This window comes from Solanum stenotomum, chromosome 12 (assembly GCF_019186545.1).
Source record: "Solanum stenotomum isolate F172 chromosome 12, ASM1918654v1, whole genome shotgun sequence".
Classification (NCBI taxonomy): Eukaryota; Viridiplantae; Streptophyta; class Magnoliopsida; order Solanales; family Solanaceae; genus Solanum; species Solanum stenotomum.
The window spans coordinates 46085015-46100783 of NC_064293.1; the positions used below are offsets into that span (position 1 = coordinate 46085015).

The 15769-nt window shown below is 30.3% G+C and overlaps 3 protein-coding genes across 4 annotated transcripts in view; 2 read left to right on the plus strand and 1 right to left on the minus strand.

Moving 5' to 3' along the window:
* LOC125848869 (geraniol 8-hydroxylase-like) overlaps positions 1 to 15769 on the plus strand; it is a 77064-nt gene that overhangs the window by 11928 nt on the left and 49367 nt on the right. The gene's annotated exons all lie outside the window — the stretch shown is intronic.
* Positions 3142 to 5848, plus strand: LOC125848874 (LOB domain-containing protein 36-like). 2 transcript variants are annotated; one of them, XM_049528820.1, is made up of 4 exons: positions 3142 to 3267; positions 3390 to 3473; positions 4356 to 5351; positions 5609 to 5848. In XM_049528820.1, exon 3 carries the CDS (start codon positions 4366 to 4368, stop codon positions 5305 to 5307), a length of 942 nt encoding a protein of 313 aa, XP_049384777.1. In that variant the 5' UTR covers positions 3142 to 3267; positions 3390 to 3473; positions 4356 to 4365; the 3' UTR covers positions 5308 to 5351; positions 5609 to 5848. The 2 variants fall into 2 exon arrangements, with proteins under 2 accessions (XP_049384777.1, XP_049384778.1); XM_049528821.1 differs by having other exon boundaries at positions 4362 to 5351.
* On the minus strand, positions 8825 to 11584 carry LOC125848872 (transcription factor HHO5-like). The gene is made up of 5 exons (XM_049528816.1): positions 11219 to 11584; positions 10897 to 11114; positions 10456 to 10804; positions 9585 to 9661; positions 8825 to 9330 (listed from the first exon to the last, which is right to left on the minus strand). The coding sequence occupies exons 1-5, from the start codon at positions 11430 to 11432 to the stop codon at positions 9076 to 9078; spliced, it is 1113 nt and encodes a 370-aa protein (XP_049384773.1). The 5' UTR covers positions 11433 to 11584; the 3' UTR covers positions 8825 to 9075.

The window sequence follows — 15769 nt, forward strand, 5'->3', positions numbered from 1 at the left end:
GGGGGGGGGGGGTTAAATGTCCTTTCCAAAGTTTGGTATCGTAACAGCAATTTCGATCAAAGTTGAAGTATTTTTCAGACCCTTTTTCCTAAATAATACTTTTTTTCATATTTACCTTTGAGAGTTATTAGGCTTGAAAGTATTATTTTTTTAATCAATTTTTTTTAGTCCTTGGACCATTTTATTGATCAAATATCTAACCAAACAAAACATGGACAAACATAGAAAAAGTAAATGATTAAGAGCATGTTTGACATTGCTGCTAAAAATTGCTTATTTATAGAAATATTATTTTAAAATAAATTTTCAAAAAAGTGCTTTTGAAAAAAAAAACAATTTGTGTTTGGTTATTTATTTGAAAAGTATTTTTCATAAGCAAATTGTGTTTGACTAGTCTTTTCTAAAAAGTATTTTTGAAAGTTAAATTACGAAAATGACAAGTATCAATGTACTTTTAATATTAAGATTATTATAGAGAGAAACTATTTTAAACATCAATTATAAAAATGAAACTTTTATTATTAAAATTAAAATGTATATATTCAAATTTTAAATCAATATTATACATTATTTAGGAAGGGCTGAATTTTTTTTTTAATCTTGTAAAAATGTTGTTGTTATTTTTTTTCTAATTCTGCAAATAATACGTATAATAATATATAAAATGTCAAATAGTAATATGTAGACGTAAAATAAAATATAAAATTTATTATATAAGAATATAAAAAATAAATAAATGAAATTTAACCAAATTTATAAGATATGATAATTTATTAATAAGAGATACGTTGGTATATATGTATATTTGGAAGAGATTTTTTAGTCTTGAAAAAAATAATTTTATGTTTCTACTTTTTTAAAGAAGCAAAAAATTTTAGCTTATTTCCAACAAAAAAAAATTATTTTTACTTCCATTTAAAACTAGTTTTACAAGTTTGCCAAACAATTATTTTTCAAAAAATATATATTTTTTCTTTAAAATAAGTGTTTTTGGTTGTCCAACAACAATGTCAAACATGCTCTAAATCATGTTCATTCGTCAGTTTAATTATTCAAAATAAACTATTTATGTTCATTTATTTAAAATTTGATTTCAACAGAAGCTAAAAATTGTAAAAATAATTAATTTCTTAAGAGGCGTAAAATCTAAAATTATGAGATATAAGTAGTATCAATTGATCAATTTCCAAGGATTGATGGCTCGTTGCCTCGTGCACCCACTCACAAGTCAATCCTTTAACTCATTGACGTAATTGATGCAAAAATCAAAAGGTAACAACGGCACCTCAAAGTTGTTTTTCCTTTTTTAACCTTGATGACATTTTGATCGATATTTTAATCATTAATCAATCAATTTGATCGATTCCCCACTGTATTTAATTTTAATAATGTACACATGAGCTTTATCTATTTCTGTGCAAGTAAGTTTTACTTATTGGAAAATTTTCTTAATACTAAATTGTAAAAACTAGCTAGTTGAGTTTGATATGCAATTGATTAATTATAGTTCTTCATTTTTTCAAATAATTTGAAGGACTAAAACTAAATAAAACAATTTATAAAGGATTAAGGAATTCAATAGCAAATAAATTTTGGCTCCACTTTTGAATTTCAAACCCAAGAATATGGATTCTTGATATAATCCAAACTGATATGCTTAGGATCATTTAAATGGTAAATATCTAGATAAAATATGTTAATTTCACAATTATTAGAACTCTATCTCCAATAACTGTTTATTTTATTTCAATATTATTATTAAGATTTTTCCTCATTCAAATATTCATATTATAAAAAATGTCCCTTTTTATATTCTTGTGATTTTATGCACTTGACACTTTTATGAAATAACATCGAAAAATGTAATCTAACGCTATAAATAATGTGTAAATTCTCATATGATCATCCCATAATTAACTATACTATTTTGAAAGACTTTATAATATCTGTGTATAATTCCATCATAAAGAAATATCGCATTATAATTTTTTTATGAAGTATTATATGATTTATATTGAAGTACGTAACACAATAAATAATGTTCAAACCTAATAAAAGTGCATATTGTTTTCTTAAAATCTTAACTCAAAAACTTAAATAGAATATACTGCTAGTATTAACTCTTTGATGGATAATTTGGTTTGATTTAATTTAACGAAGATAATTCAACTAAGGGTTTTTATCTTAAAAAGTTAATAAATTAGTGATAATCATTTCAGAAAAATCTCTCAATTTTATTTTGTAATAGAAACAATAGTCAATTATTATTATTTCACCTAAAAGGTTACTTAATTTTTACTATTCACATATAAAATCACTCAACCTATTTAAGCTATATTTCCAATAGATATTGATTTTATTTCTTCCTCGTTGATCATTTTTCTTTTCGCTTGAACTTTGTCAATTTTTTTCCATTTAATATAACTATAATAATTTTTTTTTTACTAATTAATTGGGAAGGTCCTATCTACAGTGGTCATTTAAATTTTAAAATACTAAAAATCTATTTATTTCAATTCAATCATTAAATTGACCCGTCTTTTTGTTTTATCGGAATGAATTATTTTATTTTTTAAAAATAAAATTTGGCATAATTCTTTTCTTACTATTTTAAAAAAATTAATATTTTTTTGATTGAAATAATAACCATTATTTGAGTGATTTCATATACCAAAAACTTTTAGTCAGCGTTTGAAAAAATTAACTCCAAAAGAAATCCTATTACAGATTTGAGAAATTAAACATAGTAAGTAATTAAATGGGATGGCAGTATTGTGAATGTATGAAACTTAGAGCCGTATTTCAAAGCACATCCCTCATGAAAGGGGTAATTTGGGAAAGGCAATAAATTTGCGCAGGGACAAATAGGTGACTCAGAGTCCAATTTATTCATCGCTCAGGAAACTAGCACAGGGACAAATAGGTAACTCATTATAAATACAAAATTCTAATCAGACGGTCAATACAGCATATGATATCCCATTGACGGTCCTGAATAGACGAGATGCCGTGTAGGGGTTTATCCTTCCTTATTTAACCCTAGTAATTGGATTTATTTACAAACTCGACCATTCTTGGAAAATCCTTCGCTTTATAATCACTTCTATTTCATCAAATTTGTTTTTCCTTTTCATTTTGACTCCTCCCTCTCTATGCCGCCTCTCTCTCTCTCATTCTTATATCGATGATGAAACTATAAAAAAAAAAATAGCTGCGTTTTCTTATTTCTTGATCTTTCTTGTGATTTTGAATTCCAACCCTAGACAGGTTCAGCCCTTCATTCATTTTTTGTGTGTGATTTTATAGGGTTAAATAATGTTGATTTTTTCGATTACAAAATTAAATTCAGCAACATTCTTTATTCACTCCATTTTTTTGTTACTTTGCAGATGGAATGAGTTTGAAGTCTTGAAGAGAAGTAGAGAGAGAGAAGGTTAAAGAGTGATCTGAATAGGGTTTGTAACGTTAGAAAGGTGAATGAATTTTCTGATTTCATGTTTTGTTTGTATTCTTAATTTTTATTTTATGGTTTTTAATTTTTACTCTTTTGAACTAGTTTTTGATTTGTGATTTTGTGTTGATATGTTTCTTCATTGTTTGATAAGGAAGGATCTTAGAGTTTGGATTTTCTGAGAGGAACCAGTACTATTAGTATGTGATTTTAATATAGAACAAGTCCTTGATTTGATACAACCCAGAGAGATATCACTGATCTAGATTAGATCCGTAAAACGAAAGATTTCTTGCATTCCAAGTTTATCAAGTTAGAGAGAGAAAAAGAGAAAGTAGGGTGAAATTTTGTTTTCATTCAAGTCTCCTTCGGAAACTTGGCATCTTTCTTCGTCACTGCAAAGTTTATCCTGCTCGTACTTGATTCTTTCCGTTTTCTACTTTTGTTTATTGTTTTTATTGACAATGAGCCCAAGTTTTTTCAGAAACGGTCTGTCTAATTTACCTACTAACTTTGTGGTAGGGTTTTTTTTTCCGAAAAAATTGGTTCAAATACTTGGATATGATTCTAAATCACCCTACAGTTGCTAATTTACACTTTCCGACTTCCTTTAATTAAAGTCCTACTGTAGATATGATTTAATTATTTTACCACGTCTGCTTCGATTTGCTAAGCCATTAATGGCTTACTGTTTCTTTAATATCGGTAAATGAAACTTCGTTGAATGCCATAAATCCTTTGTTTATTTTTATCTGTGTATAATCATTTCTGATTAATTTATGCTCCATTTGTGTCTAAATATATTTAGAATGCGAACACCTAGATATTCTGTTCCATTTATTAAGTGTATTCATTCTTTGACATCGCTTGTGTGTTTTGTGGGGTTGATGTGTACGATTTTTAGGAACAGAAGGATGTCATCGACCAATTCTCCATGCGCAGCTTGCAAATTCCTACGCAGAAAATGCACCCAAGAGTGTGTCTTCGCACCCTATTTTCCGCCAGATCAGCCATTGAAATTTTCCAATGTCCACAAAGTGTTCGGTGCCAGCAACGTGGCGAAATTACTCAACGAACTCAATGCTGCTCAACGGGAAGATGCAGTGAATTCCCTTGCCTATGAGGCTGAGTATCGGCTTCGAGATCCGGTCTATGGGTGTGTTGGCCTTATTTCATTACTTCAACAGAAGCTCAGGCAAGTTCAGGATGATCTGTTGAACGCTAAAAAGGAACTGTCTACCTACATTGGTCCATCAGCAATGATACCCATTATTAATCTTCAACCTCCGGGGTTTTTTCAACCGCAGCAACATATGAATGCGCCCTCTTCTAGTACCATGATGCCTTTCAATATGAACCCAATGTCAGGAATGTCAACAGTGGTCCCACATGGTGGTCAATTGATGATTCGTGACCCACAGCAGCAACAGCAACTGCTGCAGCAGCCAATTCAAGTTCAACAATTTATAACAGCATTGGCCGCAAAGGAACAAAGGGACCAACAGGAGATGCTAAAATTTTATGAGCAGCAAGAACAACAAGCTTCTCAACAAGAAGATGTTGTAAGATTTAACGGTGGGTTCGACTCTACGGGCTCGGTAACAGCTACTGGATTTCATCAGATGAGTTCATCCGTACAACCTTCGTTGGTTTTGGCCGGTACCTATGAAAATCCTTATAATCTGGTTCCGCCTCATCAGCAGTCCCAACCGGAGCATTCTCTTTCTTATCAACAACAGGTTCATCTTCAGTCTCAACAACAGCTTCAGCCCCCACAGCCACCAGAGACCCCGAGGCAGCAACAGAGAGCCAACAGCGAAGAGGAGGGTAGGGGTTCCGGTGGTCCTTCAGGTTGATGTCTTCAGTTCCATGCCTATTATTTTCTACATTTTTGATCTTGGTAAGTTTTTGTTTCATTAAATGCTTTGCATTTATATATACTAAAAAGTTTTCACTCCTTCACTAGCCTTAAATATGCGTTTTGTTTACTAGGTCCTGCATTCTCTGTTTGTATCGCGTTATCTGCTAACAAACTCTTGAGTTCAATTTCTTATAAAATAATTCTTTGCAGATTAAGCTACTTGCACTTAGTAATATATTGGCTGCAAAGAAAATACCTTGTCTAACTCTTGTTTATGTATGTGTTGTTAAATGCAGCAAGTTGATGGGGGTATACAAGCGTATAAAGAGACATCGGACAGATGAAGGAGAGATTATGATATGTACAAAGAGATAGTGGGAGAGAGGATTGAATATTTTCAACATGAACATTAATTAAACTTCTTAGGTATAAGGTCTTTCTTAGATTTGTTTTCTATTGATCAAGACCCTGTTGGAGTTTTGATGGTACATTTTCTCAAAATGTAGGAGCAGCATTAATTTCATATAAAAACAGTGTTATCTGGCTAGCTTACTACATATAGAGTGAATACATGCAGTTTATATATATTATGTATGTGAAAATGTGTTCCTTAATAAACTCATGAATGATTTTCACACTGTCAACTGTACATGTTAAGTTAATAGTATAAATAATGCAGTCGACGTAGAGGCTCAAATACATTTATCTTTATTCTATATAAATGATCAACAGGAAGAATGATAGTAGCATTATATATATATATATGATGTATCAGCGCTAAGTCATTCAATAGATTCAGATGCACCACGGGATCTTAGATCGTTGACCATGATTTCTTTATATCTTTACTACTGTATTATTGAAATTTAATACTATTTCTCTTATAGTTTTTAGAGCTTCCGTGGAATATACAAGTATTATGGAATATTTTTATAACTTCAATCACAGTTGCGCTCATAGATTTCATGAAATGGCTTTGATGGCCATGTGCTATTTGACTTATAATACATGGATACTAGTAGTTAAACAAGTGGGATACTTGGCTAACATTGAGAAGTGGAATCTCATCTCTAGAAAAATATAGTTATAGAAATTCCACATGCACATGGCCACAGTTTCAGACTTAGAAGAAAAAGGTGCTAGCTAGGTACCTACCTGTCATGTACTATTAGGTGATATGAGATTTTATAGGTGATGTTTATGGTTTGAGGGAGATTTTCCAAGTTACCTATTGGGCCACCTAACCAACCCCTTGGGGAACTGAGCAAACTTTTGTTTTGAATAATGACATATGATGTTGATATTGATTAACTCTTAATTAGTAGACAACCAAACGAAGAACTTTCTTAGTATTTGACATGCTGTGATTTTCTTGAAAGAGATGGGCTATCTTCAATAATGCAAACACTACATGACTGTCGCTAGGTCGCTTCATAACGAGCACAATATATATCGTGTTTAATTACCATTTGAAACCTTGAAGAGATTGTGATCAGTGATAAGTCAAAGAAAACTAAGTATATTTTATGATCATTCAGTTATTTATTTTGACAAAATACTTATGAGGAAATTCTCAAACCAACCTCTCTCTCATAGGACAAAGAAAACTTACTTATGTGTTCAATAGTAAATCTTTCATGTGAATAGCAAACCTGCTTCAAAGACATTCCCGATACATTAAAGCCCACTAGACACTAGTAAACGTGAATGCATAGATGCAAGCAAGATACCTATTCCCTACCATTTAGTCTAGGTCAAACATGGCTGCTACGTACCCTCCTCTTGAAAAAGGTTTGGTACTTGGCATATTTGTCACAGCACGTCCAAATATTTCCTTATGTTGCAATTAATCGTCGTATATAGTTGGTAAGTGTTTAGTTTTCGAGAATGTGACATCAGCTTGGCACAAGTAACAAATTGAATTTGATAATTTTGTTGTTACTCTTTTAGTCTTAGCAATGAAGATGATAGCTTGTCTTCATTACAACAGTGATTGACTATCCCTATAACATTTAATTTGCATTCTAAAGATAGAAAAGCGGTATCTTAAATTATTAGGAAAAGTTAAAAAGAAGTGCAAACGGAAAAAGCAATTGTAATGACAACAGGTGGGCGGCAGTGTGTATTATATTATTATTAGTAGAACTAGCATTACAATTTGAAATAAAAATAAAATCTTCCATCAAATGAATATTTGCTTGTTGGCGTGCCAACTTTGAATTATTTCATGTTTCTGTTTTGCCTCTAGCTACCCCTCTTCTTCTTTTTTTCAACCTCTAGCTACAGTTTCATACCCCTATTGAAATTGCGGCTCTAGGAAAATATGATACTTTCTCTAAGTACGAAGCGCTAGCTTCTTCTTTTTATTGGTATCTCCTAATATTATCTTGGTCTCGTTATAAACTAGCATATGGGATTTTGTTAGGCCTAAAATCCATTTCTTTATCGTTACTTGTCTATCTCAAACAGAACCAAGCTTAATAACAGGACAAAACTTTTCTGTATATTAAAAATTAAAAAAATGATTTATGTTACATGAACTGATCCCAAAGTATGATTCGACCAGCAGGACTTCGGTGGGTTGAACTAAGTGCACATTGACAAGTCATTCGGGCTTTAGCCCATCTAAAACCTTGGGCTAGTTTGAGCTACATATGTAACCCAGTTAAACCCATAAGCAAACTCATCCACATAGAGAAAAATAAGTGTTTTTTTTTTTTCCGGATTTGGTTTGTTTATATAGCAACAAGTAAGATTTATCAAGTGGTTGAGCATCTCCATTATTAATCAGTAGGCTGATGGTTAGAGTTATGTTGAAGGTTAAGTGAGAACACTATTGATCCTCCTGATGGAGTGGGATGGAAAAAAGTTTATATATATAGCCTTTAGAAACAAAAGTAAAGCTTTATTAATTTGTTCTATTTATTAATGAATCGTCAAATGACTAAACAAACAAATGAAAATTAACTTGTGTTAGTCATGCTGGCTTATGACCCATTGGTCAGCTCAACTTGATTCTCTCCCGCTTTTTCAACCAAGCAAACATTGAGAAGGTTATAAGTCAATTTATGTACTAACTCATGATTGGACCCATTTTAATTATCACACATATAACTCAAATCGATCATTTGACACCCGTAACTCGTAAGTGCAGTGATATGACAAAAAGGGGAAATAGTGAACTTATTCACTCTCTAATGGAACAAACCAATAGCCCCCTTGAGAAAAAATGTTCTACCAAAAGCCTCCGGTTTGAAGTGTTCTCAAGTTCTATCAACACAATTTGGATATGTACGTGGCTAAACTGGCGCTTCAGCAGGCACAAGGAATGGGAGTGTAATTGTACAACAACATATCCATGTAATCCTACAAGCTGGATCTGGGAAGGGTGGTGTATATACAACCTTGAAGGTAGAGAGACGCTCGGCTTAAATGAAGCATATCAAAATCAAGAAAAGGAAAATACAATATAAAAAAAGCATTTCCAAGTGTAGATAAACATTCAATATAGTTTGTAAAATTGATATTCCCTCTCTAGTTTCAACCAGCTGTATTAGTATCAGACTATATATCCAAATCATTAGTCCTACTCGCAATGTATTGTAAATCAACGATGTCAAAGTTAATTAAATCTGATTTCACAAACAAACATGTTAAAATCAGCAGAGTCCCTATTTCCTATTTTTCAGAAAGAACTCATCGGTACTTCTCTCATAAGTTATTTGTTATGTTTTGTTTCTGTCCTATTTCTGTAGCTGCAAAATTAATGGCTACTTGATCTTATAGTTGACCCTTCAATGCTCTTTTGAAGCTGTCCATTCCAATTATAGCTTTCAGATTTATTATCCTCTTCTTCATTGATAGACACCCCTTTGGCTGAACCCGAACCAGTAAAATGAAGAGGCCCTTCAGGAGAACCAGATTGTGTACCATTATTCTTTGAAGACTCTCCAATTTCATCCATAGTAGACCATGAACAACCTGATGCTGGGACTCGTCGCACATGAAGTCTATATTTCTACATATCACAAAATAAATATTTTGATCAACACTTGAAGAAAATGTACGACAAACACTCATTATATTGAAAGAGGTTCAATTGAATCCGTAAAAACAACTTTTAATGTAGATTCATTCACTAGCTCACTGTAAAAGATTGCATATTAAAATTGCTGGCTCCGTCACTGGATGTTATAATAATTTCTAACACAAGTGTCATGGGAACAAAAAATGAGCCTCTTATTTGTTGAAAGAGCGTAATTGGATATATACCTGTAAATGGCTTTTCACTTCATCATTGGTCAGGCCATCCACTTGCATGATATCTCTGATCTGTTTTGGTGTAGCCACTGCAGGATAATATTTCAAAATTATTGTTAATGTTTTGTTGGATAATAAAAAGTATAGTGTGACATATATAATAATCCTAGTACAAGAAGAAAGAAATGATAATGAAATAATAGCATGTTGGTGATGCTATATTAAAGATTGATAACAATATTTTAACCATAGGTTGCGGCGACTAATACTAGTAAAAAATAAAGACTTTTGTGAGTCATTGTTTTCTCTTATGATCAGAATTAAGTGATATACAAAAGTCTTTTCATTAAACGATACACTCCACCCCACCCGATCCCCTCATGAAAACAATGAATTGATAGGGATCTAACTTTCATATCATGATAAAGAATAGAAGACCTTTGTATTCTTAAACGAATGATGTGAGACTTCAACAATAGTACTACTATTTTTTAATCAAATATTTTCAGTAATTCAACAAGACTAAATATTAAAAAAATGATTTTTAAAGAAAGGCATTTGCTATCATAGTAATCTCACTTTACGAATAAATTTAGACGCAAAATCAAGACTAATATATATCAAGACATTGCTTTCACTTAACAGATTAGTTTGTTTTATATGTGAAATAAGGATGATAAATTCATTTTAATCTATACTAAAATAGCGGGTATCCCATATAAAAGATATGATAAAATAGTTCCAGATATTCCAATTGCTTATCCCATGCCGCACAATAAACAACCGTTCGATATATATATTTATATCGATGGTGGTGAAAGATAACCGATATTCCATAAAATAATCAAATGTGAATGCAAATTAATCGAACACCGACAATTACCTTGTGCACCTCCAAGTTGATGAAGAGCATCAACAAATCTACGATGCAATTCTGGAGACCAACAGCGCCTCTGTTTCCTCTGTTGTGATTTGTCCTGTGAAAAACCACCACATCCATTTGAATTTGATGGGCCGTTTTCTCTTTTCACACTCGCATCAATTGGCTTTTGACCCTTTTCTCCTTCACCCACTGTCACTGCCATTGACAGAGATAAATCCTTCACTGCCAAACCATTTTTTCCTTCCTTCAAAGCTTGTCCTTGAAATGGCAAAAATGCCCCTCTATCACTCTTCAATTTACATGCTCCTAACTGGTACTGCTTCTCCCTGGCTTTCTCCTCTACACCACTCTGATTAATCAACAATTGTATAAAAAAGTGTCAAAACGATTTTACGAAGAAAAAAAAAATCTTAGAAAAGAATAAAAAAGGGAAAAACTTACCGATTTTAAGTTTTCAAGATTAAAGTTTTCGTACTGAACTGGAGTGCTCCATAGCTGAGCAGAGCTCATCCAGTTTTTCTTATCACTTAAATCATTTGACTTTTTTACCCTTCCACTTTCATCAGAATTACCCTTCTTCAGTGGGATGAATTCCTCCATCACAGGACTTTTATCTTTCTCCTTATACAGCAAAGCTTCTGCCTTTAATCTCTCAATAGCTGCCACAAGAAAAAAAATAAAACAAGAAAAATTAAATAACCCGTAAAAAATGCAGAAGATTGAAAAAACAGAGAAAAAAATCAAAAGAAAAAAAAAAACTGACCATCTTTGAGAAGAAGCATACACATGGGCAATTCACGTTTAAAAGCTTCGGTTTTTCTGAGCTCTTCTTCTAAAGGAACAAGAAACTGATTGAGCTTTGTTAATTTCTTGGAGATGTCATCCATGGCAGAAACTTCAGTTAAAACATCTGAAATTAACTTGGGCACATAAACAAAATTCAAATCAATGTTCATTTCTTTAGAATTTGAACCCATAATTTCAACTTTTTTTCTGCAAATATATTTAATTGTTCTATTACTTTCTCACATTGCCTAGATAGAATGAATAAAGGAAAGGTTGAAGAAGTCTTATATTTATAGCACAGTTACACTTTTCAACGAAAACGAGGGTAAAAGTGGAAAGTTTGGATTCTAAAAGCTTCAAGAGATTCGATATTGTTTCACATTCGGGTCGTCGCATATTTGAGTTAACTCGGAAACACGGTTAGTCATATAATGAAGGAACCTTTTGATTCTTAATGAGAAGAAAATTGAATTTAATTAATTTACCTTTTCTTTTATAGGGATATATCCAATTTTTAGAGGCAAATTATAATTTATACTAGTTCCTACATAGTATAGTTTTTTACAACAACATATTCAATAAAATTTGGAAAAATTACTGAAATATACGTCTTATATTTTCCTTATTTCTAATATACCCTTCTATTTCTAAAAATCTCTAAAATCCCTTATTTCTCTCCTAATTCGAAATTATTTTATAATTTATCGGAGCTAGTTTTTAATGTATCCGAGCTACATATTATGTATTCGGTTTGTTTTACTTTTTCAAAGATTAATGAAATTACAAACTAAATAGAGATAGATTGTAATTTCATATTAAAACTATGTGATTCCTAAAATTTCATATGTGAAATCTTAGGAGGTCGTATAATTTTTTTAAATATCTAAATATTAATTATTTTTTTCTCTTGAAAAGTAGTATATTTCCTTTGTTTCAATTTTATGAATTTAATTCTAGCTTGAACAAAATTCAAGAAAAAAAGTTAAAAATTAAATATTGTGATTTTTAAATTAAAAATATGTAAAATATATTAACATGTCGTTTAATTTTTATGATCTTAAATTTTTACATATAAAATAAAAATAAAATAAAAAAATTATCAATTTATATTTTTAAAATAATATAATAAATTGAAACAAAGAAACATAAATTAGATAGGTCAAAGTAAAAAGTGTTTATTTATTTATTGTATTTTTACTTTTCAAAGATTCTGCGTCTTGAGGCGGTCGGCTACGTTTGTTGACTTAAATTCCATTTTTCTTGAAATAAGAATGGGATGGAATATTTAATTATATGGACTAAATTGCCCTTGCTATATGACTTTTCTAACATGTTAATTAAAAGAGATTAAACTAATCTGATTCTCTGTTTTTGGAGGTTCACTTTCAACTAATGCCTTAAATGCTAAATCAGTTTCAAAAAAAGGTTCACAAAATATAGCCAAAAATAGAACAGTTTTGGATTCTACTTCCACTCCATTAATTTTCTTCTTTTGGGACTTTAAACCTCTATTCTTGTACGTCATGTTTGGTCTCTCTTTGAAATATTAAAATTATTATAATATCTTATTAGCCTTATATTGACGTCTCAATTGAAAATATATTCTTGATTTCTCACTCCACACCTCTATTGTACCAAATGGACAAAAGATTGAATATTTAGGCCTTCGATTTACAGACAAAATTATAATTTTAAGATTAATTATATTTACGTTCGAATAAAATAGAAATTAGATTTCAAACTTAATGCAAAAATCCTATTTTACTATGTAAAAAGTCAAAGTCATGGAAAGTCTTTGATATTTCATTTACTAGTCATGAATTTTTATTTTTTTTTAATATGGCATGAATTAATTAATATTAGTGAGAATATTAACCAAAAGAAAAAAGTTTATAGTATCCACCTTTCAAAAAATGGCACCGATAACATGCTTATCCCTGCTTCATAGAACAGCCTAACTCTTTAGATTTAGAGGTCTGCAAATAGTAATTGAAATCCAAATTTGTTTTTTAAACATATGTTTGAGTACTCGGCTCCCCTCCATTTAATAAAATGAATTTGAACCATTAAATAAGCTAACATTTGATCATAGATTTTCAAATATTCTTGGCAAATATTATTTGGATGAAAATTTGGGTGAAATTTCACCATTTGGCCATAGTATTTGGGAAACATATTTCACTTTTTTAGAAAAATATGATTTATTTTAAAAACTATCAAAACTAATCATAAGTTTGTATTACTAGTCAATTGGATCATCTTTGCAACAAATAACAAGTAGTGTCCATGACATTGGAGCAATGTGGTAGTTTGGAGTGAGTGCAACAAGCATCATTCCATACACCGTGAAGTAGACAAAGCACATGACTTTGTTACCCTGAGCCGATTGTTCATCATTTTCATCAACAACCATATCACTTTCATATTCACTAAATATTTCATCACTACTTTGGTGTTCACGTAAAATATTATGTAATACAACGCAAACAACTATTATAGAGGGTGTTTTTATAAATGATAAAAGTTTGATGTAAAATTTCAATTTTTAATAGATCCAAATAATGAGATTTGGCCCAAATACTAGAAAAAACTAGTATTTGAGAATTTGAGATATTTGCCAAATAATAACAAATTGTATGGACAAACATTATTTGCCAAATTTCTCCCCAAATAGTACTTGAGAAATCTATGGCCAAACGGCCAATAAAGACACACATGTCAATCAATCAAAGCCACACTGGACCAAATGGAGGAGGGATGGACTACTGGAGGGGAGCCGATTCCATTACCTATGTTTGAATGTACAACACAAAATTAGAAGAGTGAATACTGTCAATTACTAATTAATTAGTCTATAAATAGTACGGTTAACCAAAAATGAAATGTTTCATTTCATTCGTATAACTTGTGCTTTGTTTTTTTCTTTTCAATATGCCAACTATTTTTTAAATATATATGAGAAGATATATTAACTATTTTCTTTTTTTTAAAAAAAAACTGGCAAAATGTGAAATGAAACCAAACAATGTGACAACATGCTAATCTCAGCTTCATATAGAAAAAAAAAAAACAGTCAACTCTTTAGATTTATTGGTCTTCAAATAGTAATTATGTAATCCATTTTTTCTTAAATAATACACTATTAGCATTGTATATACCTCCTTCATTTCATTTACTTCCTTCGTTTTTTTCTTCTGTTGCATTTTTTGAGAGTCAATTTAATTAATTTTTAAAGCTATATTAGATTAAACTAACTCAATGTTTTAAAATAAAATTTCAAATTATACGAAAAGCACTATACATTACAATTTTCTTTTATATCAATATAATTTAAAACAAATATCGTTTAACAAAAAAAAGCTATAAAAAGGAGTATTTTTTTAATACTGCTCCTTATTAAATGAGATCAATCTAGGATAGGTTAAATGATATATGTATGATGGCAAAAAGACCCATTATTTTCCTTCTTGTGGTTTATTCACTTACTAGAACTAGAATGTCTCTACCTCATTCATTACTTATCTTATTTCTTTGATACGTGATCTGTTTAATATTTATGAGAGCCATTAATTGTTTTAAAACAATTTGTGCAAATGAAAAATAAATAAATGAGCCAAATATGGTAAGTATTATCCTCCCTTCAAAAAATTATACCCCTCCGTCCTTGACACTTTTCAGATATCGAAATTCAAATAAATTTATCTTTGATTTTGACCGTAAATTTTTCAATAAAAGAGCAGTATATGTCATATTTTAACTCACAAATTGTTAAAAGTTTTTTATTCTTTGTTAAATTCAATAACCAATCAAATAATAAGGGAATAAAAAGATTTTTTATTCCAAAACATGATAAATAAATAAGGGGTCACAGTGTGAGTGTGTTATTCGACCTTTGTGGATCTTCAAAGTACAAGAATCTCTAACGACAATTTTGAATTATAAAAAAAAAGAACGGTAAATAATTAATGAACCTATTGATATTAACAGAAGCAATATATTGTGAGGTGGTACGGTCCAATAAGGTTCCAAGAGAATCATTTTACTCTGTTTATTCCGTTACAAAAAAGAATCGTCTCTTCCACAATTTCTGCTATATTATTCCTTTTACAATAAAGTATAGTACTACTGTTATTATTCCAAACCTAAGGATCCAAAAATCCCCATGGGACCACAAAAAATATGGTCTTTTTATTTCCTCCGTCACAATATACGTGACATTATTTATTTTAACGTAAATTTGAAACGACTTTTCTGAATTTATAATTAGAAATATGTTTTTACACATTTGTGTGGCTATATCCTATTTAATGATTATTAAAAGTATTTTTTTTTTAAAATTTATGATTTAATTATTATTTTTTAGATATTTTTGTGTGACTAAATATTATTTAATGATTTAAAAAAAATATAAAATTTAATTATTTCTAATTTAAAAATAATAATATTTCTTTAAGATGAATTAAGAAGAAAATAGTATCAGATAAATTAGGACAATTTAAAAAAAAAATAATTGCTTTAGTATCATGGA

Excerpts from the sequence above, each read along its gene's own strand:
- LOC125848874 (XM_049528820.1), top strand. The coding sequence starts at position 4,366 with ATGTCATCGACCAATTCTCCATGCGCAGCTTGCAAATTCCTACGCAGA.
- LOC125848872 (XM_049528816.1), bottom strand. The coding sequence starts at position 11,432 with ATGGGTTCAAATTCTAAAGAAATGAACATTGATTTGAATTTTGTTTAT. Across the intron at positions 11,115-11,218 it reads TATGCTTCTTCTCAAAGATG|CTATTGAGAGATTAAAGGCA; the intron begins GTCAGTTTTTTT and ends TTCTTGTGGCAG. Across the intron at positions 9,331-9,584 it reads AAGTGAAAAGCCATTTACAG|AAATATAGACTTCATGTGCG; the intron begins GTATATATCCAA and ends TGTGATATGTAG.